The sequence below is a fragment of the Brassica rapa genome, chromosome A04 (assembly GCF_000309985.2).
Source record: "Brassica rapa cultivar Chiifu-401-42 chromosome A04, CAAS_Brap_v3.01, whole genome shotgun sequence".
NCBI classification, from domain to species: Eukaryota; Viridiplantae; Streptophyta; class Magnoliopsida; order Brassicales; family Brassicaceae; genus Brassica; species Brassica rapa.
In genome coordinates, this window is record NC_024798.2 from 21,580,650 (window position 1) to 21,603,920 (window position 23,271).

The window sequence follows — 23,271 nt, forward strand, 5'->3', positions numbered from 1 at the left end:
AAAATCCGTTGTAGTCTAGCTGGTCAGGATACTCGGCTCTCACCCGAGAGACCCGGGTTCGAGTCCCGGCAACGGAGCTTTTATTTTTTATTTCGTATTTTATTACAGCAAACCGGATTCTGGTTCTGTGAACCAAGAACTTAAAAACCCTTACTCGCTGGAGTTCTGTCTCTGTTTCGATCTTATCGACTTCCGTTTTCAAAGTCTGCTCCTTTTTTGTGCATTTGAGAGATAGAGAAGAAATGCAGAGATTGAGATCTCAGCTACTGGCTAGGCCTCTCTTGGAGAGGAGGCTGCGAGGGTATTGCACGAGCTCCTCATCCGAAAAGATCATAGCTTCGGTGCTTTTCGAGAGACTGCGAGTTGTGATACCAAAACCAGATCCTACTGTATACGCATTTCAGGAGTTCAAGTAAAAGTCCTCTCCTTTATGTCTTTGTGTGGTTCAAGTGGTCTTGTTACATACACACTATGTTCACCTAGAAGTTGCTGCTCTATTGCAGGTTCAATTGGCAACAGCAGTTTCGCCGTAGATACCCAGATGAGTTCTTGGACATTGCTAAGAACAGGTTAAATTCATTCCCTTACCTACTACTTTTATAATGTGTAGTGTATTATTCTGAAAGTTTCAGTTTTGTTGAACTTTCTTTGTGATTATAATGTATTTGAATGCATAGATTCTCTCGTAAATTGATCTTTCAGACTATAACAATAGCAAAGAACTGTAGAGTGTAGATAGACGTTTTATCTTGTAGGTTGTGAGTTTCAGGTGCTTAGTTATATAGTAACCTGAATGTTTTGGTATATATAGTGAAAGTTATGATCATTTCTGCTTCTTTTTAAAAGTCGTTCAGTGTGTAATGAAGTTTCAATGAACACCTTTGGTTGATCTTTTGGATGTGTGAGTGCAGAGCCAAGGGAGAATATCAAATGGACTATGTGCCTGCTCCCAGAGTTACAGAGGCTGACAAGAATAACGACAAAAAGTAAGTTTTAACGACATGGGACTTTTGTGTGATGATCAAAATTGGTTTACTCTTTGAAACTGCTTGCAATATTATTAGGTCATTATATAGAGCTCTGGACAAGAAGTTGTATCTTCTTGTCTTCGGCAAGCCATTTGGAGCAACTAGCGACAAACCTGTCTGGCATTTCCCTGAAAAGGTCTACGATTCTGAGCCTACTCTTCGCAAGGTGATGATGGTTTATCCTCTCTGTTTCAATCCATGACACCATCACTTTCATACTTATCGTGCTTAAAATATTGCTATGTGTAGTGTGCGGAATCTGCTTTGAAGTCAGTGTTAGGAGACCTAACGCACACATACTTTGTTGGAAATGCTCCAATGGCTCACATGGCTATTCAACCTACTGAAGAAACACCTGATTTGCCATCTTACAAGGTAAACAACAAAACTCTAATAGAAAGAAATAGATAAGAAGGCTCATCCATTAGTTGATTTGACGGATTCTTGAAATCATGTCTTTCTTCTGTTTGTTGTTTTTGTGTAGAGGTTCTTCTTCAAATGCAGTGTAGTGGCAGCGTCTAAGTACAACATAAGTAACTGCGAGGACTTTGTGTGGGTAACCAAAGATGAACTTCTGGAATTCTTCCCTGAGCAAGCTGAGTTCTTCAACAAGATGATCATTAGCTAAGACTATGCAACTTTTTTTTTCCTTTGTTATTTCCTTCTGGTTCTCTTCAGTGAGATAGAAAACAATAAAAATGAACTTTTAAGACATACACATGGTGTGTGAAGGCCATACCAAACCGTGTCTCTGTTTTTTTAGTCGCATACACGTGTGAAGTTAGGTGATGGATTTTTTTCGTTGACATTTAGGTGGCAGTTGATCGCAAGTAGTTTGATTCTCTCATATAGGCACACAACACATGTGTAAGGTGAAGTTCAGAGGTTGTCCTACGAAACGAGCATTCTGGAAATTACTTGCCAAGAAAATCAAGATTTTTGTTTACAATTTAACCATCGTCTATTACAAATCATAAGAATTTTTTTTTTAGGAATTAGGATATGAATTGATTTATTTTTGAAACAAAGGAAAAGAAAATTCGGACAAGCAAAGAAGTAAGAGCGCACACGTTATGACCATGATGGTTCGGACCAAAACAAACGAATCTTTCATTTTTGGTCGGCAAACGGATCTTTCCTTATAATATCCATAGTGGTCTTTGTATTTTATTCCTTTTACGTATATTAATTTGAAAATAAAAGATTTCATTCGTACCCCCTTTACCATAACCTATAGAATAATGACACGCTTCTCCGGTAATTAAGATATTAATTATCCTTTTAAGTACAAAGCAAATCTTATATAGGGAGTCAACAGAGCCATAGATATTAGATCTGATCATTTGGAAGTAAAACTAGTTGAAAGGTTAAGAAAAAAAAAAGACAGAGAAAGAATGACAGAAACGGAGCAAAAGGAGGTAGAAGAAAAGGGATCGTTGATCTCAGGCTTGTTGGATAAAGCTAAAGGTTTCTTTGCCGAGAAGCTTGCTAATATTCCGACGCCGGAAGCCACCGTGGACGACGTAGACTTCAAAGGTGTGACTCGTCAAGGAGTTGATTATCACGCCAAGGTCTCCGTCAAGAATCCTTACCCTCAGGCCATCCCTATTTGCCAGATCTCTTACATCCTCAAGAGTGACACAAGGTTTGTGTTTCCTCTTTTTCTTATCTTTCTTTGTATGTGACGTCACGCGCACGTCATGCTTATTAGTAATGTTTATGGTTGCGTATAGGATGATAGCGTCTGGAACAATACCGGATCCGGGTTCGTTGATCGCGAACGGGTCCACGGTTCTGGACGTTCCGGTCAAGGTGCCTTACAGCATAGCGGTGAGTTTGATGAAGGACATGTGTTTGGACTGGGACATTGACTATCAACTCGACATTGGACTGACCATCGACATTCCTATTGTTGGTGACATTACCATTCCTGTCTCTACTCAGGGTGAGATGAAGCTCCCTTCCCTTCGCGACTTCTTTTAATCATCTCTGTAAGTTATAATCTGATTTTTCAATAAGTACGATCCGTAAACGACATAGACGATCGTTGGATGTTTCAGTTGTGGACTCTTGTGTTTGTTGGTTATATGTATTTGTTGCTTTGAATATTTTGTTGGTGAGAGTTAAAAACTACAAGATGTCATAGTTCGAATACTAACGAAGTGATGGAGAGTAATTTAATCTCTATAGACTCTCCCGGACTGAGGAGTATTATACTCGTCTACACATCCGAGTAGATGCTACTAAACTACAAGTCCAGGCCATATTGGGAAATTGTTTATCATCGTCTCATAAAACTATAACTGTAAACCAAAAGTGAACTTGTGGAGTTACACTAGGGTAAATGAAGATAATGGGGATTGTGAAGAAGCACGTTACGGTTAAAATGAACTGTGAACATCCTGCGACAGGCTCTAAGGTATACGTTAGGATTCGTGCTAACGTTTTTAATAGTTTCATTACCATATTATTTGGCCATTTGATTAAATCAGCACCATGTACAAGCGTGTTTTGACTTTCTGGTACTTTTTGAAGAACCTTGTTTTTTCCTTACACTTGCTACGATTTTGAATGGAGTATATATCACAGGAACAATGTTACAACTTACAAGGCTCGAAAACGTAAACTAAATTAAAAATAAAATAAAAGTTTTCATGGGTTGGGCCAGTTAATAATTTAATAAATCCTACCAAAGAGTCTTATTAATAAATGCAGATTTCAGTTTTCACACAATTGTAGTAAATGCACCAGCTGCATTTCCCACCCACCTCTCATCTCTTCTACGGTTCTACCCCTAACTAATTAATTCATCAAAATGATGTTCTAAAATTAAAGTTATTTTTTCCCATCATTCTCTCTCACACATGGACCCATCTTTCTTCTTAATCATCAAATGTCAACCGCCTCTTACCTCTTCCACCCTCCTCCTCTTCCGCCGTCGCCGCCACAAGACTCCAACAACTCTCACCTCACAACTCTAGGCTTTGGCTACACCATAGCCATAGGTCTCGGTTTCCTCGTCCTCATTTCCATCGTTCTTCTATCCTCCTACATCTGTTGCCGTGACTCTCGCCGCCGCACAACCGCTGTTGAAACCACCGAGGAACGTGGCAGAAGCGTAAATCTCCCTCGCGTAATCTTTGTCTCCGAAGAAGACAACGAAGATCTCGAAGCGGGTGAAGTCATCGTGGGACTAGACCAAGCCGTTATAAACTCGTACCCTAAGTTCCACTTCTCCAAAGAAACCTCCGCCGCGTCTTCCGATGGGTTTGGCGGCGGAGGAGATACGTCGTGTACGATCTGTTTGTGTGAGTATAAAGAAGCAGAGATGTTGAGGATGATGCCCGAGTGTAAACACTACTTCCATTTATGTTGTCTTGACGCGTGGCTTAAACTCAACGGTTCTTGTCCTGTTTGTCGGAACTCGCCGCTTCCAACGCCTACGTCTACACCACTTTCAACACCTTTGTCGGAAGTTGTGCCGCTCTCGCTGTATGCCGCTGATCGGAGGAGAGCAAGAAGATGAGATGTATTTTACATAGATCCATTCGCCTAATAAATTAATTAGGGTTATTTTATTATTTTTTGTCTCCGTTTCATTACAAACTTTACTGATTTGTAATTAAAATTTTCTTCAAAAGTGGAGTTTGCCATTAATATCATCGAAATGAAATTTAGTTCGAACGATTTGCTTCACATGTTTATCCTTTCTTTGTTGACAAGTTTATTTTTGTTTTCTCTATCGATATGAACGTTTCAAAAAAGAATGTGACAAAAAATTTTGGTCGTTCTGAGCTCCGTTCTCTCTCTTATCTCTCTCGTATCTTTCAGAGAGAGAACGTCGAGGCTTGATGGTCGGATCTTTTCCGATTCAACTCTCCCGATGTTCGGACTCTTGTCTCTGGGAAGCGGTGGATCCTTTATCACTGTCTTCGCCGGCTTTAGGTCTCCGGGAAGGGGTGGCTTCTATAGCACCTTTCTTCGCCGGCTTCTCACCGGAGTATTCCGGTTGGTTATCGATCTATGCTTCTAGTCCTTTTTAGTCCAATCGACTCTTGATTTGAAGTTTCAATGTCTCTTTCCTCCCCTCGGCTAGGGTCGTCGCCATCTTCAAACTTATTTGAATCATCAAAGATGGAGGTTTGCGTTTCAGGAAAATTGGATTCAAATCGATTGCAGACGATTGATGATTTTATGAAGCATAGATCTGTCAGCAAATCCTCTCGAAACGAATCTCTGTGAAGGCCGGTTTGTTTGATCGGCGTTTCATCGATTTTGCTTCGTCGTCGACGGTGTTCTGTCGCGTTTCTTCGCTGGCTCCGGAGGAAGAAGTTTGATCCGCGTCTTGACGCGTGTACATTGATCGCTGGGCGATCGTACACGTGGTGGCATCGTGTCACTTCTTCCCCAACGGGTTTTACTCTTGTGGGCTTATTATGGCCTCAAGATGTTTTGTTCTCTGAGCCTTGTGTGGGTCTTTAGTTTATATTTTCTTTGCCTGTAGTGTGGGCTTTTTGTTATGTTGTTTTTGCCCATTTCTTGGGTCTACTTTGTTTATGTTCTTGTTTAATAAATACCCAGTGAAAAAAAAAAAAAAAAACGTTTCAAAAAAGAAAAAAAAAACGCAGTCGCATATTATGAAACATGAATAAAAAGAGTTTGTGTTTGAATTAAGAACAGTATAACTTACTTTAGTTTAAAGATTTTTTGGTTGTCGGAAATAGATGTTTCTAAAGTTGGGTACAAAAAGAGTTAAAATAGTAGTTGCATAGTTATTTTTCTCCGTTGGTAGTTGATGACGACCTTACCGTCGTAGGTCGTCGAAATGTTAAAAGCTGATCACTCATGTATGTAGAGTTGTAGACTACTACTATCTTTATTTTTTATAAATGACATAACTATTTTTAACATATAATTTATAAACTTATATGCAATACTCAAATAATGCATTACTAATATGTAATTTAAATTTAGCGATAGCATATTGTGGTTCTTTTTTCCGGATATATAAACGTACTCGTAACTGTATGAGATGTAAGCTAGTTACATTAAGCTTGATGCGTTCCAATCGCGGATTGCAACATGTCTAAAGCTTGAGAAGCATCGACTTGCAAGCGAATCTGGTTTCTCTCTACGTGCCTTAAAAGTTCCTGGTTGTATGATAGCCGAATATATATTGAAGTGTTTTGTTGGTTTGTGAGGCAACCGCAAGTTATCAACCGTGAGTAGAGCTTGAGTGATGTGAACACATATATATTTATTTGTATTTTTTGAAATATTTGGTTTGTTGTAAAGAATGTGTATGCGTTGGATGTTAGATGACTTAGCTAGACTAGTCCACGAATCTAGTTTTATGCTACTCTCCGCACTATCTCGTGGTGTAGTTGTTGGAGCTTGGTGCGTGGTAAAATTTCTTTGTAAATAAGTAATTAACGACACTTTGATTTTGATTTGTTAATGTTAAAAAAATCATATTATCTGAATAATTAATAAGAATTTCATATCTCGAATAACTAATTAAACCATATTATCTGAATATTTAATAAGAATTTCATATCTCGAACAACTAGATTCAGACGTAAGAGAGGAAACAAACTCAAGTTACATAAAAACTTATTTAAAAATATGATTTAGAAACGTAGAAAATATAAGATTGATAATTATAAGCGGTTCAAAGAATATGATATCGGAGTTATAGATAGAGCTGAATCATATGGAAACATATCCGTACAAATAACTGAAGCGAATTGGTTGGTAGAATATAAAGGAAGATCACTAAAAGGGTTTGCTGGTAAGACAAAGATTAGTTTGTAGCTAGTAAGAATAATGTTTCTCCTTGTCGGCGGAACCAGGAAGCTCCGATCGTTCTCCACGGCGGCGGCGCAGCCATATCTCCTGGTCAGAGAGAGGGAGGTCACGTTGAAGTCCTCCAGTGAAAGAGTGGTCACCTTAAATCTGTTGGATCCGTGTAAGCTTGAGATGGTGAAGATCCCCGGCAAGACTCTCCCGACAGAGGTTGCTAAGTCGTTGAGGATAGGTTCATCCAAGGGATGGGTGGCTGTGACGGACCTTCAAAATTCGAAACTGCGTCTCACCAATCTATTTAACCCTTGTGCCTCTTCACCAACAACAATAACACTGCCCCCTCTCGACGGGTGTTACAGAGGTTCAGTTGCCCGAGTTTCCAAGGTCTCTCTCTCAGCCTCCCCGAACCAACGTGACTGTGTAGTGGCTGCTAAGTTGTTTGCTCCACTCGTCAGTCTGTGTCGGCCTGGTGACTCGGAGTGGACACACATCGAGACCCCAAACAATTTCTTCACTTCAGCTGTGATGCACTCTATGAGAGACCAGAAGTTCTATCTCCATTCCCCGCATACGGCTCCGACTGATCTGATCAAGACTTGCTCTGACTTTCCTCCGGTGAGTCCTTACAGGAGGTTCTATTTTTCTGACATCCCCAAGACCACACAAGATTTGTATCAGTCATCTATCTTTAGAACTCAGTACTTGGTCGAGTCACCTTCCGGGGACTCTTTCATCGTTATCTGGTAATTCTCCTTCCTTGTAATGCTATTATTACACAAATACATAGTTGTGGGGCACGTGCACCCATAACAATATTACTTCTTATAAATTTGTATACAAAGTTATTAAAACTTTGGTGTATAAGATGTCAAAAGTCAAGTTGTGTACCCCCTAATATTTTAAGTTCCATGCTTAGTTATATTCTTTAGCAATAGTGCACCCATTTAAAAAGTATCCTAGCTTCGCCCTTGCATGCATGGGAAATATAAAATTGTATGTTACCGATTTATGAAGGTGTATGGCTGGTGGTAAGATGGAAAAAGAGACGTCAAGACTCATGTGCGAAACCAAGGGCTTTATGGTGTTTAAGCAAGACCATGGTAAGAAGTTGTGTTCCTATACACAAGACATTGGCGATCTCTGCATTTTCCTAGGCAAGAACGAATCCTTTTGTGTCTCTGCGACAAAATATCCGGGGCTGAACCCGAATTCAGTCTATTTTGAAGGCAGTGAAACTGGGTTCGGCTTTTACCAACTTAGCTCAAACACTGTCCACGATCTCACGCATTTGGCCCCTTTCTCCGCCTTCTACTTATGGCTTGCCCCTCTCGAATAAAAAAAGCAGCTTCTGGTCCTTTTGTTTTCACAACTATCTTACTACTGTTTAATTTATTTATTGGATTTTCATTCTTTCATCATATGGTCTACTTAATTCAGCTCCAATTGATTTTTATGTTCATAACAACAGTGTGGTTGGCTATATATATGCTATATGCTATCTTAATTTTAATAAATGACATAACTATTTATAAGATATAATTTTATAAACTTACATGCATATATACATTACTAAGATGCGTCCAAATAAGGGCTGCAACGTGTCCAAAAATTTGAGGAGCATTGACTTGCAAGTGAATCTGCTGCTTTCTCTCTACGTGCCTTGAAGCTCATGGTTATAATATGATAGCCGATCATTGAAGTGTTTTGTTGGTTTGTAAGGCGCACGCAAGTCATCAATCGTGAGTACCTTGAGAAATGTGAACATATCTATTTGTACGTACTTTTGAAAATGTTGTCGTGTCATAAGGAATGTGAATGCGTTAAATGGTAGTACTAAATTGAGTTAGACGACTAGTCCGCGAATTCGCTTTTACCCCCCACTCTCCGCACAATCTCGTGCTGTAATTGTTGGAGCTTATTGCGTACGTAATTGTCTTTTAGAATAAGTAATTAACTAAACTTTGATTTTGGTTCGTAACCAAAATTTCATTAAAATTAGTAACATGGGTCTGTCCACATATTACTTTACATTCCCCATAAACATTCGAGTACACGTAAGCCGGTGACATGAGAGATTAGAGAGTCAAGTCGTCATCCCAAAAGAAATTGTTTTTCTTTGCGGGAAAATTGGCTTAAGTTAAATATGGGCCTAATCAACATCCCATTAGCCCTAATACAGACGCCTCTATATAAACCGATCTAAAGGTACGGTACACTCAACTTCCACAGTTTCTCCTTCCCCGCCGTTTCTGAGATTTTTGTTTAGCATTCAAATTAGATCTCTGTTATTTAATTTAAGTCTATGGTTGTCAGTTAAGAGATGCAATGAAGAGTTAATATCGGAAAGTATAATAGATCGTTCTCGCGAGATGAAATCCGATTATATTTATGGTTTTTAAATATGTTTTTGAAAAAATGAAGAAAGCAGGGATTGTGTGTATCGGCTTAGTGCTAGCAATGCACTTTGTACGAAAGATTTCCCTTGCAAAATCATTTTGGGGCAGATGGGCAGTTGTGATTCATATACTCTATTGAATAGCTCAACAATCATCTTCCCCACATTTGTTTTTTTTTTCCAGCCAAATAAAATATCATTCATTCACATCTGCTAACAATCTGTACCCTTGTTATAGTTGTTTTGAGCTGAAACTAACAAAATTTGGTTTAGTTGTCCCTGTTCGTCAAATAAACGCTGCCACAGAACGAGCATCACAAAATATTACATGAGAGGGAAGAAAATTCATGGAAACTGAAGATTAAAGAACACCACCATTGTATTTTTATGCAAAGCTAAATTCGAAAAATGAGATTTTTATGAGAGAAAATAAGTCGAAAAGAAAAACTTGGATTAATTATATATATAATGTGTTTTAAAAAAGGCTTAAAGTGGTAAAGGTACTATAAAGATTTTTATTTAAGTTATTCATTAAATTTGTATGTATTAAATTCAGGGAACAAAAATTGCTCAAAAGACATGACAACATTTGATTCAGAGCACACTAACTCAAGCTTCAGAGCTTCTCGGAATTCAGAATCCATACGGGCCTCTGTTCGAATATCAGTATCTTGGAGCTGCACCATACCAAAAAAAAAAAAATAGCCAAAGGTTACAAAAGCAAGTTCGATTATTAGGCTAAACACCAAAGTAGATTTAGATTAAGATGTCACAAGAGTCCAAGAAAGATGCATATACCTCTACCAAGTGTTGCTTCAGGCAGCCTCTCTACTGAGTACTTGCGCCCCGCCAAATACATAATAGGCACACCAGGAACCTTCAAACCAACAAAAGATAAGTTAACATCCATTGACGTGTAACGAAAAAGATTGACGTATCAAACCATCTTTTACCTTTCGGATCCTTCGCTTCAAGTCTCTATCACAAGTAGCCACCATGAAGCACTTATGCTGCATATAACAAATAACAACAAGTATAATCAACTAAACACACAAAATATAAAATCTTCTACACACCAAGAACTATTGATACAAGAGTTCATCATTAGCTCTCCTGAGAGAATCTGGGATACAAAGTTCAACAAGACAAAGCAGGAAGCATTTACCTGAGTAACTCTGTCAACGAGACAGTCATCAGCATATGTCCCTTTGTGTACGCAAGGTAGTCTCTCAAAGCGAGGATCCTTCGCAATCCTACCAAACTTACACCAATTAATTAATAAAAAAACGAATGCAACCTTTAGAAATCTTGAAGGCAAATAAATACCTAAGAGCGACACGATACTTCTGGCCTAACTTCTCAAGCTCAGCCATGACGCAGTCAGTGATACAAGGAGTGCCTTCAAACCCGAAACGATCAAAGGAGAGTAAGAATCTTGCATATATATCTATCCATTAACTAAAGACAAAAGTAACTTACATTTTGCGTTCAAGCAGAACATCATTCCCTGCTCAATATCAATCTATTGAATACAATAAAAGGGACACTAATTAGAACAAGGTCAACAGTACAAACATCCATCGAGTATAGATAAGCTAGGATGTGTTACCTTGTTCTGGATAGAGAAGTTGATGAAGTTAGTATCCACCAGAACTCGGTACGGAGGAACCATGTTCGTGTTGTGAGAAAAGAACATCCCTGATGGAACATTTGGTCTGATCCCAAAACAAAAAGTCAAATCCAAACACATAAAAATTACAACTTTGTAAAAGAGCTAAGATAAGCTTACACGTTTCTGGGAAGTTCAGTGAGGTCCTTCTTGTTTGGATTCAGAACCTCCTCCTTGTAGCTGAAGAAGACAAACAAAGCAGCATTGATGAAAAAATATAAACTTTCAATCAATCGTTTGACTTACTGCTTGAGAGCTTTGTGGCTTATCGTCTTCTTCATAACAGCAAACTTCTGAGGCTTCTTTGCCTTTCCCATCCTTGAAGCAAGAGAGTAACAGAAACCCTAGAACGAAGCAAAGAGAGAACGAGAAGCTAAAATCGGCGGAGGTCGAGAGGTTTTGAAGATTGTTCAAAACGTATGAGAGACGGAGAAATTAAGACATTGAAGACGAGCTCCCAAATTTACTTATCTAACCCTAAATAATATACCATAGTATAAGCCCAATAATGAGCCTAATGGCCCAGTTGTTTTAGGCTTGTAGCCCATTATTGATTTCTTATGTGCAAATTGTCTTTCTCCTTGCAGCAATTCTAAAAATGTCATGTTATAGTACACCAAATGAATGAATACGCCAAAAGTCCCAAGTGATAGCTTAAAAATGTAAAACGAAGATAATGACTAATGGTAGTTCACACTTTATATTACTACATATGGAGGGGAGCATATATATAAACTACACATACAAGTAAATTTCCTGTCCATTTTTTTACTACTTCTAATTAATAATAATAATTTATTCTTTTAAATTGAGAGTGTTGCTAAGCATGCGAGATATGGTTGACCCTCTACAAAGCTTCTCAATGTGCTAAACTGGATATGAATGTGTGTTTGGTCAAAGCTCTAAAGATGGAGTTGGACGAATGTAGACCAACATTAAAACATGGAAGAAGAAGAGCTAAAGGATGTGTATGAAGAAGGAGCTGCAAGTTAGAAATAAATCAGAGATTATGCACGGGAAGCTAACATGAGGGCTTTGTGAATCAAATCATTGTTCAACAAAATCTTTGAAAGATTTTGAAAATGAGAGAAAAGAACATGTTGTAGAAGAATTATGCGATGAATTTGCTAAAGCGGTTGAAAATTATGAAGATATGGAGATGAGTGAACAAAGTAAATGTTGAGATTGTAAAACTATTGTTTGTTCCATCGCTAGAGTTGTACCTTGTGGAAATGATCTCGGAAAAGTAGTCATTAGGATTGGTAATGGATATTGCGACACTTATTTGGAAAATAAGGTGCCTCTAGAATTGGTGAATGAAATGGTAACAATCAAAAGCATCATCTCAAACAACTCTCATTCTCTTCAACACTGCATCGACAAAGGTCTTGAAAACAATCTTGTGAGACACTATTTTCTCTCTTTTATGTTGATCAAGCTATGATGTTGTCAAACTTAATTTTCTTTGTTACGGAATACTCTATCATAAATCATAAACGAGATTGTAAGAAGAAGAGGAAGATAGTGGTTAAATAATCGCATAAAGAGTGATATTAATTGTTTTACAATCCATTATGATATTTCTAAAGCATATATAAATCTCTTTTCTAATTTTGGTTTATTTCATTTTGTTCACTCTTCCAAATTTTTTATTTATTGGGAAGAGTCAATTCGTTTTGTGATAAATAATATTCGCAAAACCTACAAGGCTACAAGTAACCTTAAGTGTCGTTCTAGATTTGTGCACATAGATTAAATATATATTTAATTTTGTATATTTTTTAAATAAAAACATTCTTAACTATACAACTAATCATATTTCAACTAGTAGGAAACTAAAAATATATAAAAATCATACAAAATAGAAAGTTAATAAATTTTACATTAAAATTCTAAAAGACACTTATTTTCTTACAATTTTTTTATTATATAATGTCTCTAATATGAAACGTAAGGAGTAGCTACTTACAATACAAGACAAATAAAGTTATCATAGAGATATTTCCTCCTTTTCATATCTCTCACATCTTTCTTTACTCATCAATTTTTTAAGTTAAATAATTAATTTTATCTTTCCTAACCTTTTGTAACAGTGATTAACCACTAGTAACATCTAACTAATCTCCTTAACCTAATCCACAATCCCTTTATCTTTTTTTTCTTCTCACAACAAGAGACAATTTAATTATGTTTAATTCAGACTTAGTTAATGTATAGTACCCACATGTAAATGTCGGACACCAGCAGTTCAGCACTGACCATGGTCGACACAAATCGGAATGTCGACTCGGAAATAAAACCAAAACCCACCAGCCTAGTCTTTAGAACTAAAACTTTGAATCAAAATTTAATTCAGTCGGTCGAATATTCCACAGTATCCTGCAACATTAATTAAAATACATGATACATCGACATACCATATAAATATGTATACAAAACGTGAAAATGTAATGATAGATGCTACTATGAAAAATATAATGTCTCGTACAAATCGTTACTAAATCTTTAGTATTCGGGCTAGCCGTCGAAGGAACAAGGTGTTCACACGATTTTATCCTCGTTGACATTGAGAAGATGATGACTTGAAAACAATCAAAAGGTGTTGATAAGCGATCATAAACACACACAGAAAGTGGCCGCAAACGGAATTGCATTAAATCTAAGGGGTCGTTTTCGTAAAATCTATTTGTGGTCACTGTTCAAAAAGAAGTTTGAGTTTGACACTAGTGGTAATGGATATGAGTAATGGAGTCATGATATATCTCCATTATTATGACATTTAGTTTTTTTTTCTTTCATCCAGTTGATTTTGTTTTTCGAACCATATATGCATGACAGCATGATTCATCAAGCGTAGACTGTAGTTTATAAGAAAAATAGAACGCCAAATATTGTTTTAGACAGGGTTTTAAATAAAGTTATGGCTCGAAATTCCTTTATTAGAACAGGCTAAGAGTAAGAATGTATCCACTAGAATATGATCGATTTATTTATTAATAAATAGAATAAAGGGGAAACTGATAAAATTATCAAATTTATATAGTTAAGAATCAATCATTTGATACGTGCATGAACTCAACTTCAAGACCTTTTTCATTCGTTATACGCTGTACTTTTTATCGTTCATATGAAACTTTTTCTTACAAACGTCTCACCTTTTTTATTCAGTTATTTGATCGCGTTATTTAAATGCAAACAAATTAACCACTGTTCTGTGAATATAACCCTTTTTGAAACTAACTTTACATTTTACCAAAAAAAAAAAAACCCCTTTTTGAAATGATTTTACGTGGTAAAGGAAAATGATTAAAAAGTCATAAAAGCAAATTCATGGATTTGGAGGTACATATATCTAGAAAAAAGCTTTTGAAGTTATCACCAAGACTGCATGCGAAAGTGATCCCTCACATGGTCATTAGTATTTGATTCTTCTCTCATATAACTTACATGTCAATAACACCGATGGAAAAACATCTAATTACATGAGTTCCACGTTACACAGTGAGCACTAGTATAAAGAATGCTACTTATTTTGATCGAAATATTTAATATACATATAAAGTACTACGAATATTCAAATTCGTTTTCGTAGGTAATAAAAAATGATTTATAGCATGTATCATTCAACTATAAGGAAAAAGTTGTACTCCCTCTGTTTTTATTTGAAGTTGTAAAGATTTCACACAAATTAGACACCCAGCATAATACCTTTTCTATCCTTCTATATTAATTGATCATGTCTTGTAAAGCATTTAGAATGGAGTAAATATGGGTAAACATATTCATTTGTCACATATTTTTCATTGTTCAGTAAAACGTCAAGTATACTGAAACTAAAAAAGATCCCAAAACGTTATTTAAATCAAAATGGAGGGAGCAGGAGTAATAATAATATTTTTCTTTTTGGTAAACATATTCCATGGAACTCTCGGATATCCAATGTATGATTTGATTAGGTGATATATATTAAAGCGTAACACATAGATAAGACGTATGTAAACGAGACAACGTACGTAAAAAAATATTCACTGACCTAATGACAAATGCATGGAGACATCAATAGGTATTGATTATTAGAATAAATAACTGTGGTTATTGAATAAATTGTGTCGTTAACTTATTCGTGGGACTATAATAACTGGTATGTTAGCTAGCTAGCCTCAAATGTTTAGTGAAATTATACGAGGACTGCCATTTTTTGAGTGGGCCGTAAAGCGCCTCTGCGTTTTCTTGCACTTTTCCTAAAAGACCAAAAATTAGTCAGGTACATTAACAAAAACCAAAATATGTGCATTACTGATTGATTAGTGAATCATTAATCACTCAAAATACTGTTTTCTCATTGCTGCTTTAAATTTTGTTCAAGTGATTATCCAAGGTGTATGAAAATAGAAATGTATATACGGAAGCAAAACATTTTTAAACTTATAAGAATTTTAGAATACTTCAAAATGGAATTATTCAGATAGTAATAAAATAACAATAATACTATTTATATATTCAAATAAACCATTACCTAAAAACATAATACTCGAACATTAGTAAAAGGCTTCTAACATCTTACTAATTCTGATTTTCCTCACTTGTCAAACAAACGTGCTTCTAGAAGTTGGCTTTTCCTAAACTGATTGGTGCAGCAATGCGTTATGTATTTGTCGATCAAAAATAAGATTATACAGTCAGTGTAACTTGTTCCCCACATGCGAATCTTTTGTAGGTTTGGTTTATCGTAACGTAAAATTCGCGTGCCAATAAAACCTATTAGGATTATATAATAAACTAAAGTTTTGGCATTAGTGAACCCATACAAACAAAGTTGGCGTTATCTGACAACATGGTCCTAATCTAATAAAATAATTAGTGATTTATGGAGTATGCACCACTATTTTAGCTTTTTATGGGCTACATCAACTCGTGTGAAGTAAATAAAACAAAAAAATGTGGCCGGAGACCAAAAAGAATCCCAAATCCAGTCAGTGAGCACTGCGAAACTCAGGAAAAGAGAGTAAAATACAGGAAAAAAATAAACTAGGGCTCATTGCCAACGAGTACAACAACACTACAAAGAGAGTCTCTAAACTATTTAGTTAAATAATTAAATATATCAACCTGTTGTACTGTCCAAAAAAATTATATATATCAGCCAATTGAAAATAATTCATCATAATCAATTTTTATATTTTGATTGAATCTCATGGTACGAATGTTCTTTTCCTTTTTCACTTTTTTATTTTTTTTTTTAATTTTAATTCTTTGAAATACTCCATGATATATTAGTCCAATGCGTCTCCCTTATCTCCAACTCTTGCGGCGACTCTGTAACTTCGGTTGACTGGTGCGTGGCGGCTCCGATAGCGCCACCGCCGGTCTAGTTCGCTTTGTCTCCTTTAGATTGTAGTTTGTGTAGCCATGACTTTTGGTTTGTCGGTGTGTAACTTTACCTCTGTTTTGGGAGAGACTCGCTCACTTCAAATCAACTTGGGTCTTCTGATTTGGTTGGGTTTTTGCTACAAAAGTACCCGGATCTATCGATTCACGGTGTAGTTTAACTACAAAGGCTTTTGTTTTCGAACCTCAGTCTAGATCTATTTTGCCCAGTTGTTGTTGCGTTTCTTCTTCGCCTCTGGGATGGTCTCTTCTTTGTAGGTGTAGGCTGTCTGTGTGGAGTCTGCTGTGGCTTCCATCTTGTCCACTCTTATGCCGTTCTTGGCCTGTGCTCGTCTTCCGGATCAAGTGGGCCTCGCCCCTAGCTGTCTGTTCAAATCTCGTGGAGATTTGTTGTTTTGTGGCTTCATTCTTAGGCTTTCAAGGGTTGATGAAGACCCAGCCGCTTTCGGGAGTTCTCGTCTGAATCTGTGATTGATTCTAACTTCTGCTTTATGAAGCCTTGTTACTTGGTTCTTTGGTTCTTGAGGTGTTTCCTCGTTGTGCTAGGAGGAGGTGGTTTAGCGGTGGTCTGGCCGAGGGCATTCACGTTAAACAGCTGTCATAGATTCTCTAAAAGCTAGTCATCCCTGCTATTGTTGTTAGACTTTTTTCTGGAGGTTTGGAAGTTTAATTGCTTGTGTTAAGAGTGTAGTTTGCTTCGTTCTTGTTTGCTACCCCGCAGTGGGTTCTAGTATCCGGAGATATCTCTGTCTTCTGCCGGTTTAGCTAACCACGGAGAATCATACTATCCGTTGGTGTTGTATGATCCTACTTTGGTTTAATAAAATATGTTGATGGGAAAAAAAAATATTAGTCCAATGCTGGTGCTCCTAGAGAATTACCAAGCCGTCATAACTTTTTTTACAAATCAGTTTATTTTATTATTTAAATCAGTAAAGTGCTCAACATAAAAATCAAATTTCTCTTTTATTTTTCAATGTATTTTCTAAAGCATAGCAAACTTGATTTTAATTGGTTGACATTATATAAATCTAAAATTTGTGACAAATTAAGCATTTTTGTTATTTTAAGATTCATATTGCCCACCATATCTTGGTTCTTTCAATACTATTATCTAAAAAGAAAATATAACTTATATTTATAATTTAATAAAATTTAAACTAAACTAACAAATTGATACATCCACAAGAGTTCTAAGTTATAAATTTAGAGAACCCGTGTATAATGCAAAAAAAAAAGAATACTAACTATTCATTTTAAAATGTAGTTTAATTTATTAAATCAATGCACACAGTAATAAATATAGACACGATTTATTTTAACTTGATACTTATCTATTATTTTATTTTAAAATTTTATGTTTTGTATAAACTTTATATTAACTACTTATGCTAATAATAATATATAAAATTTATATAATAAAAATACCGATGATAAAAGATTTTTTTATCATCGGAGATGATAAAAGATTTCTATAACAGGAGGTCTGAGTTTCAATTCCCAGAGAAGACGAATTATGCAGAAAAATTGGAGAAATACTAATAAGAGATTTTCAGCATGGTGCAAGGAGTACCGTCGGAAATAGATCTCACATGGCGGTTCAAGGTGATGCAGTCATACGTGAATCCTCGTAAGACAAGTAAAATTGTCGGTTGTAATATCGTCTATGTAATGTTTCCATAGTTTGTAATAGCATAATAAACAGACAAAAAAATAATTTTTTAATAATAATTTTAGATCATAATTCACATATATTTAAATTTGATACCACACAAGTTTAACGACTATCAGTGATGATGGATCGGAGCCTCGTTAACGGCTTTCGCTGATCCATCGCCTTCAAACTCTCAAGCTCTTTTTTTCTTCTTTCTTTTCTCTCTATAAAATCGCAACTTCCTCTGACTTTTCTGAATCACTCAAAATTTGTTTTCTCTATCTCACTCCTTAATCTTCTGTCTCTCTCCATCTCTATCTAATCCTCCTCCAAGCTTCACAGCTTGAAGCAACAACATCAGGTATTCTCTCTCTCTCCTCCCCTCTCACTCCTTCATCGGAAAATTTATGCTCCGCCGTATCAGAATTTATGTTGTTAATTTTGTCTCCTGTTCCGACCATCGTTGACTTTTGCCCCTCTCTCTCTCTCTCTTCTCTTTAATTCAGATAGATTCCAAAGTTCTCCTCCTTTAACCTCTGCTCCTAACAGATTCCTCGATTGGTAGTAACCTCTAGAAAACTATTAGGTTCCTCAAAAACAAAAACAAAAAAAAACGCTTGATTCGTGACCTCAGCCTTATCGTGATCTATCATCTTTAGGACAAGTGGGATTCATCATCAGACAGACAGAGTCGTGTTCCCTCTGCTATGCGTAGATTCCCTCCAAAATCGTTTCTCTCTGTTTTCACTTTTGTTCTGTTTTAAACTTTCTCTTTTTGGATGCTCACAATACATAAAAGGGCTTTTAAGTCTCTTCCTTCCTTACATTCTCTCTCTCTCTGCCCGCTTCTGGTACGGATTGTCTCTTAACTATTTCGATGCCATTTCTTGATCCTCTCTGTTTCTATTTCAGGATGTTGGAGAAAAAGGTTGAGACTTTCAACATGAACAGAGTAATCGAAGACTTCGAGGAAATGAGCAGAAACGCTGATCAAGTCCAGATACAAACCTTAAAAGACATTCTACTCAAGAACCATTCCGCCATTTACTTAAAAAACTTTGGGATCAACGGAACCACAACAGACCCAGAAGCTTTCAAAGCATTGGTTCCATTAGTCACTGACTTTGAGTTAGAGCCTTACATCCAACGAATGGTGGACGGTGACACTTCTCCTATTCTCACTGGCCGTCCTGTTCCAGCCATCTCCTTAAGGTAAACATGTTTCTCAGAGTCTGATCAATGAATCTCTGTTTCCTCTGTTTCTGTTATATAACCTCTGTTTCTCTCTGTTTAACAGCTCAGGAACAAGTCAAGGCCGTCCAAAGTTTGTTCCTTTCACTGACGAGTTAATGGAGAATACAATCCAACTCTTCCGCACTGCTTTCGTCTTCAGAAACAGGTGATTGATTGATTCAATCTTCCACATTCTCACACACACTTCTCTGTGTCCATCCCTTTGCATGAAGTTTCATTTTCCACAGAGAGTTCCCTATAGATGACAACGGAAGAGCTTTGCAGTTTATCTTCAGCAGCAAGCAATACACATCAACAGGAGGCGTCCCCGTTGGCACCGCAACCACAAACGTTTACCGTAACCCCAACTTCAAAGCCGGAATGAGATCAATACAGTCCCTTTGCTGTAGCCCCGACGAAGTTATCTTCAGCCCTGATGTTCATCAAGCACTGTACTGCCATCTCTTATCAGGCATCCTCTTCAGAGACCAGGTCCAATACGTCTTCGCCTCCTTCGCTCACGGCCTCGTCCACGCGTTCAGAACCTTTGAACAGGTCTGGGAAGAGATCGTTGCCGATATTAAAGAAGGTGTTTTAACCAGCCGTATCACCGTCCCATCGGTGCGTTCCGCTATGTCCAAGCTCCTCAGGCCTAACCCTGAGCTGGCGGACATGATCAGAACCAAGTGTTTGAGTTTGAGCAACTGGTATGGGTTGATTCCCGCGCTTTTCCCGAACGCGAAGTATGTCTACGGGATCATGACTGGCTCCATGGAGCCGTACGTTAAGAAGCTGAGGCACTACGCTGGCGAGCTGCCTCTTGTGAGTCATGACTACGGTAGCTCTGAAGGGTGGATCGCTGCTAACGTTACGCCGAGGTTGTCTCCGGAGGAAGCTACGTTCGCTGTGGTTCCGAATCTCGGTTACTTCGAGTTTCTCCCTGTGTCTGAAACAGAGAAGGAACCGGTCGGTTTAACTGATGTCAAGATAGGAGAAGAGTACGAGGTTGTTATAACAAACTATGCAGGACTGTATAGATACAAGCTTGGAGATGTGGTGAGGATCATTGGTTTCTACAACAAGACTCCGCAACTCAAGTTCATATGCAGGAGGAACTTGATTCTCTCAATCAACATCGACAAGAACACTGAAAGAGACCTTCAGCTTTCGGTGGAATCAGCAGCGAAGAGGCTCTCTGAAGAGAAGATTGAGGTCATTGACTTCTCAAGCCATGTTGATGTAACTACAGAGCCGGGACATTACGTTATATTCTGGGAGGTTTCAGGTGAGACAGAGGGAGATGTTCTTCAAGATTGCTGCAACTGTTTAGACAAAGGGTTTATCGATGCGGGGTATATGAGTTCTAGAAAGTGCAAGACTATTGGAGCTTTGGAGCTGAGAGTTGTGGAGAGAGGAACTTTTAGGAAGGTTCAGGAGCATTTTCTTGGGCTTGGTTCATCGGCTGGACAGTTTAAGATGCCGAGATGTGTGAAGCCAAGTAATGGTAAGGTTCTGAAGATTCTGTGTGAGAATGCGGTGAGTAGGTTCTTTAGTACAGCTTTTGACTGAGTATTGTGAAATCTAAGAAACGTGATTTTCTGTTATTAGTCTTTATTGTCTATAGATTTATAGTTTACTTTTGTTATTAAACTAAGAGAAAACCTTTTAAAACTTTTATAAATAGAAATATGTATCACATTGGGTTTACTTTGCATTTTGTGCAATCAATATTTCTGTATCCCCTAGACTATATTTGAGAAGTGATTTTTAAAAATTTGCTTACATGTCATCTCTACAAAGACTCTGACAAAAAAAAAGATGACATGGCACACTTAAATAGATGACATGGCTTATGAAAAAGATGACATGGCTTGTGAATACTTAAAACTATAACATTATTCCCCGAAGGAAAACTATATGGAAAATATATGATTCCTATATTCAATCAATATGGAAAATATATTATTCATATATTCAATGACGTGAATTCAAAGACGTGAATGTTATATAACATTATTCCCCGAAGGAAAACTATATGGAAAATATATGATTCCTATATTCAATCAATATGGAAAATATATTATTCATATATTCAATGACGTGAATTCAAAGACGTGAATGTTATATATATATCATTCATATTACCTTGCAATAATTATTTAACAAAAAACTTTAGGCCATGTCGTCTCACACACCTAAAAAAAATTCTTCTTCTCTTTTGACCAACACTTATTCAGCTGAGGAAAAACTCAAACCCCTGCAGGTTCCTATCGACGATGATAAAGAATACATCGAAGCTATTAAAGAAGCAAGTTTTTGGTGTTCAGCAAAGTGTCTTCGTCAACTGTTTTGTACAATGTTGCTTTCAAATAATACCATAACTCCAGAAAACATATGGAATGCTACTTGGAAAATACTATCAACAGATATATCATGCAACGAAAGGAAAAAAATGGATGATACAAGTAAGATCCTTTTTTTTCGAAAAAAGGAGGATAAGTAATACTAATTAAATTTCATTATAATGCTCAATGCTTATAATTTAAATTTGATTCTTTTCTTTCAGATTTAAATTTCTCAGAAGATCAAATTAAGAGTTTAGCTTTGGCGGATATCAAATCACTCATGCGTATCAATGGAAGCTCCTTGACAATATTTAAGATTTGAAATGCCTTATCAATAATATAATCTCCGTCTATTGTTAAACGGTGGCTTTGATTGCCATTCTATTTATCTTTTATGTTGTATTTTATTAATATTAATTTAAAATATGTTATTATAATTAAATAACAAAGGCATTTTTGTTCAATACTTAATAATCTTTTGATACCCTTCATATATACAATTTTTTCATTAGGCGTTTTCCTTGGTCTTCTAAACTACAAATTCTAGAACCTTGAAATACATTATTACGTGCACATGAGCTAGGCCTGGTGAGACAGCTGTGTGTGTTTTTTGGACACTTGCAGGTCTCTTGGCAACCATGCATAATTTCAGTTATTAAATAATCTCACCGGTTGGAAGATACATGCATGTATTCAATAGTTTAATAAATTAGGAAGTCAATAAAATTAATATTAAAAAATCTGGAATGGATATACAAAAATCAATTACACGTGGTCATAATGATTCATATTCCAATTTATATTCCAAATTAATATTTATAGTTTACACTAGGTATGCATATTTAGTTATGATTACTCTTATTTATGCATATTTAGTTATGGTAACTCTTATTTAGTTATGGTAACTCTTATTTATTACCATATTTAATTATGGTAACTCTTATTTAGTTTTGGTAACTCTTATTTATTACCATATTTAGTTATGGTAACTCTTACAATTGCATGACACGCATGTCATGTCGGTGACTTCGTGACTTTAATATTTCTTAAAGATGTAAATTTTACTTTTTTCACTCAATTGTTTTGTATATTTCCCATAAATAGAAAAACACAAAAGGAAAGAAATAATTATGGAAAATATATAATTCTCACGTGAATTTGACCTATTATGCTACATATAGTAACTATTACAATTGCGTGTCACGCATGTCATGTCGGTTCGTGACTTCGATATTTCTTAGAGATGTAAATTTTACTTTTTTACTCAATTGTTTTGTATATTTCCCATTAATAGAAAAACACAAAAGGAAAGAAATAATTATGGAAAATATATAATTCTCACATGAACTTGACCTATTATGCTATATATATATATATATATATATATATATATATATGATAGACAACTTTAAAATTCACTACCCATATTAAAATTGCTCTCAAGTTTTACAAAGTTTATTGCAATGTCGATTATATCTAAGAAAAACAATTCCTTTGTTCTTGTGAAAAACATTGATTCCGCTGATGAAACACAAAAAATCAAAGTGAAGGTTCTGGTCCTCTGGAAAACCTACAAGAGTTCTGGAAACACTCATGAGATGGTGTTGATTGATGAAGAGGCTTGTTTTTAATCCCATAAAAACACGTCAATATTTATAATATGTTTATATGATTATACAAATTCATTCATGTTGTCTTAAAAGACCTTTTAGTTATCATTGTTATTTTTATGTTTATAGGGATCAAAGATTCAT

The 23,271-nt window shown here is 36.3% G+C and overlaps 6 protein-coding genes and 2 non-coding genes across 9 annotated transcripts; 7 read left to right on the plus strand and 1 right to left on the minus strand.

Moving 5' to 3' along the window:
- The first annotated feature begins 4 nt into the window (after positions 1-4).
- TRNAE-CUC lies at positions 5-77 on the plus strand. Its single transcript has one exon. It is a non-coding gene; the product is annotated as a tRNA-Glu (tRNA).
- A 48-nt stretch (positions 78-125) lies between these two features.
- On the plus strand, positions 126-1,836 carry LOC103866267 (39S ribosomal protein L46, mitochondrial). Its single transcript, XM_009144161.3, has 6 exons — positions 126-412; positions 504-569; positions 912-986; positions 1,065-1,194; positions 1,278-1,403; positions 1,513-1,836. Exons 1-6 carry the CDS (start codon positions 243-245, stop codon positions 1,654-1,656), a joined length of 711 nt encoding a protein of 236 aa, XP_009142409.1. The 5' UTR covers positions 126-242; the 3' UTR covers positions 1,657-1,836.
- A 493-nt stretch (positions 1,837-2,329) lies between these two features.
- Positions 2,330-3,211, plus strand: LOC103866268 (desiccation-related protein At2g46140). Its single transcript, XM_009144162.3, has 2 exons — positions 2,330-2,673; positions 2,762-3,211. The coding sequence occupies exons 1-2, from the start codon at positions 2,423-2,425 to the stop codon at positions 3,009-3,011; spliced, it is 501 nt and encodes a 166-aa protein (XP_009142410.1). The 5' UTR covers positions 2,330-2,422; the 3' UTR covers positions 3,012-3,211.
- A 574-nt stretch (positions 3,212-3,785) lies between these two features.
- LOC103866269 (RING-H2 finger protein ATL67) lies at positions 3,786-4,726 on the plus strand. The gene has a single exon (XM_009144163.3). The coding sequence runs from the start codon at positions 3,922-3,924 to the stop codon at positions 4,552-4,554; it is 633 nt and encodes a 210-aa protein (XP_009142411.1). The 5' UTR covers positions 3,786-3,921; the 3' UTR covers positions 4,555-4,726.
- Positions 4,727-4,823: 97 nt separating this feature from the next.
- On the plus strand, positions 4,824-9,355 carry LOC103866270. 2 transcript variants are annotated; one of them, XM_033290460.1, is made up of 3 exons: positions 4,824-5,036; positions 5,125-7,576; positions 7,848-9,355. In XM_033290460.1, exons 2-3 carry the CDS (start codon positions 6,855-6,857, stop codon positions 8,167-8,169), a joined length of 1,044 nt encoding a protein of 347 aa, XP_033146351.1. In that variant the 5' UTR covers positions 4,824-5,036; positions 5,125-6,854; the 3' UTR covers positions 8,170-9,355. The 2 variants fall into 2 exon arrangements, with proteins under 2 accessions (XP_033146351.1, XP_009142412.1); XM_009144164.3 differs by lacking the exon at positions 4,824-5,036 and having other exon boundaries at positions 5,093-7,576.
- LOC117133825 lies at positions 9,255-9,397 on the plus strand. The gene has a single exon (XR_004457869.1). It is a non-coding gene; the product is annotated as a small nucleolar RNA snoR135 (small nucleolar RNA).
- Positions 9,398-9,714: 317 nt separating this feature from the next.
- LOC103866274 (rRNA-processing protein FCF1 homolog) lies at positions 9,715-11,355 on the minus strand. The gene is made up of 9 exons (XM_009144165.2): positions 11,144-11,355; positions 11,018-11,077; positions 10,838-10,943; positions 10,708-10,750; positions 10,555-10,627; positions 10,394-10,481; positions 10,182-10,238; positions 10,027-10,105; positions 9,715-9,905 (listed from the first exon to the last, which is right to left on the minus strand). The coding sequence occupies exons 1-9, from the start codon at positions 11,212-11,214 to the stop codon at positions 9,892-9,894; spliced, it is 591 nt and encodes a 196-aa protein (XP_009142413.1). The 5' UTR covers positions 11,215-11,355; the 3' UTR covers positions 9,715-9,891.
- Positions 11,356-17,164: 5,809 nt separating this feature from the next.
- LOC103866275 (jasmonoyl--L-amino acid synthetase JAR1) lies at positions 17,165-21,981 on the plus strand. The gene is made up of 5 exons (XM_033290456.1): positions 17,165-18,300; positions 18,852-19,151; positions 19,237-19,338; positions 19,421-21,637; positions 21,739-21,981. The coding sequence occupies exons 2-4, from the start codon at positions 18,853-18,855 to the stop codon at positions 20,739-20,741; spliced, it is 1,722 nt and encodes a 573-aa protein (XP_033146347.1). The 5' UTR covers positions 17,165-18,300; position 18,852; the 3' UTR covers positions 20,742-21,637; positions 21,739-21,981.
- The last annotated feature ends 1,290 nt before the right edge of the window (positions 21,982-23,271 follow it).